Source organism: Penaeus japonicus, unplaced genomic scaffold, assembly GCF_977035675.1.
Source record: "Penaeus japonicus unplaced genomic scaffold, GWHDUDI00000001_assembly GWHDUDI00000036, whole genome shotgun sequence".
In the NCBI taxonomy this organism is placed as follows: Eukaryota; Metazoa; Arthropoda; class Malacostraca; order Decapoda; family Penaeidae; genus Penaeus; species Penaeus japonicus.
In genome coordinates this window covers 19,416,757-19,417,855 of record NW_028234438.1, presented here as the reverse complement: position 1 = coordinate 19,417,855, position 1,099 = coordinate 19,416,757, and the positions used below count along the sequence as shown (strand labels likewise).

At 43.9% G+C, this 1,099-nt stretch overlaps 1 protein-coding gene across 1 annotated transcript in view; it reads right to left on the bottom strand.

Annotated features, from left to right (window-relative positions):
- Positions 1–253: 253 nt before the first annotated feature.
- The window catches only part of LOC147467432 (uncharacterized), a 106,559-nt gene continuing 105,713 nt past the window's right edge, over positions 254–1,099 (bottom strand). The window contains exon 7 of the mRNA XM_086531829.1: positions 254–316. Coding sequence (XP_086387955.1) covers positions 254–316 — 63 coding nt within the window. The remainder of the gene's footprint in view (positions 317–1,099) is intronic.

The window sequence follows — 1,099 nt, the reverse complement described above, 5'->3', positions numbered from 1 at the left end:
GACCTGTCAACTTTACAGGTCTAGTATGCCATAGTTTGCAAAACAGGTCAGGTCAGGTCAAGTTCACTTAATTGTCCCAACTGTCCTTAAATCCTGAAATCATGCACTGGTAAGTTTAATTCCAATAATGAACATTCTTGTTCGAAGTGCTGTTAATGAAAGGCTAGCTTTGTCCCAATAATTACATTGGATTCTGTTGCAGTATCAGGTCCCTTCCTCTTGTGAAAGGGGAATATCCCTTACTCTTTGATGCTCATCTTGGGTAAAAGCAGTAGAAACTTTGCCCGGAGAGTATGAGAAACTTGATAACTATATTCTGCAGATGCGACAATAAATGTACATGTAGGAATAAATGTACCAGTATAAGGCACGTAAGAATTATGCCAACACACAAAATCTTTGGCGCGCTGACGTAACACACTCTACACTTCTCACACACACACACAGTCAAACACTCTCACACTCACGACACCACACGAAACACACACACACACAACAAACACAACACACACACACACACACACAAACACACATAAACACAACGACAAACACAAACAACACACACACACACACACAACACACACCACAACCACACACATCACAAACACACACACACCAAAGCACACACACAACCAACACACACACACAAACACACACAACACAACACAAACACACACACATTCACACACACACACACAACGACACCACACACACACACACGCACACACACAAAACACACACAGCACACGCACACACACACACACTACACCACACACGCAAATACAAAACACACACACACCACACAACACACATAACACACACACACACACACAACACCACACACACACACACACACACAAAACACACACAACACATCTACACAAACACACACACACACACAACGCAAACAGAAACACACTAACACACACACACACACAACCACACACACAAGCCCACACACACACCCACACAACGCACAAGCCTCTACACACACACACACACACACAACACACACACACACACACCACAAACACACTCACACACACACACACACACACACACACACACACACACACACACACACACACACACACACACA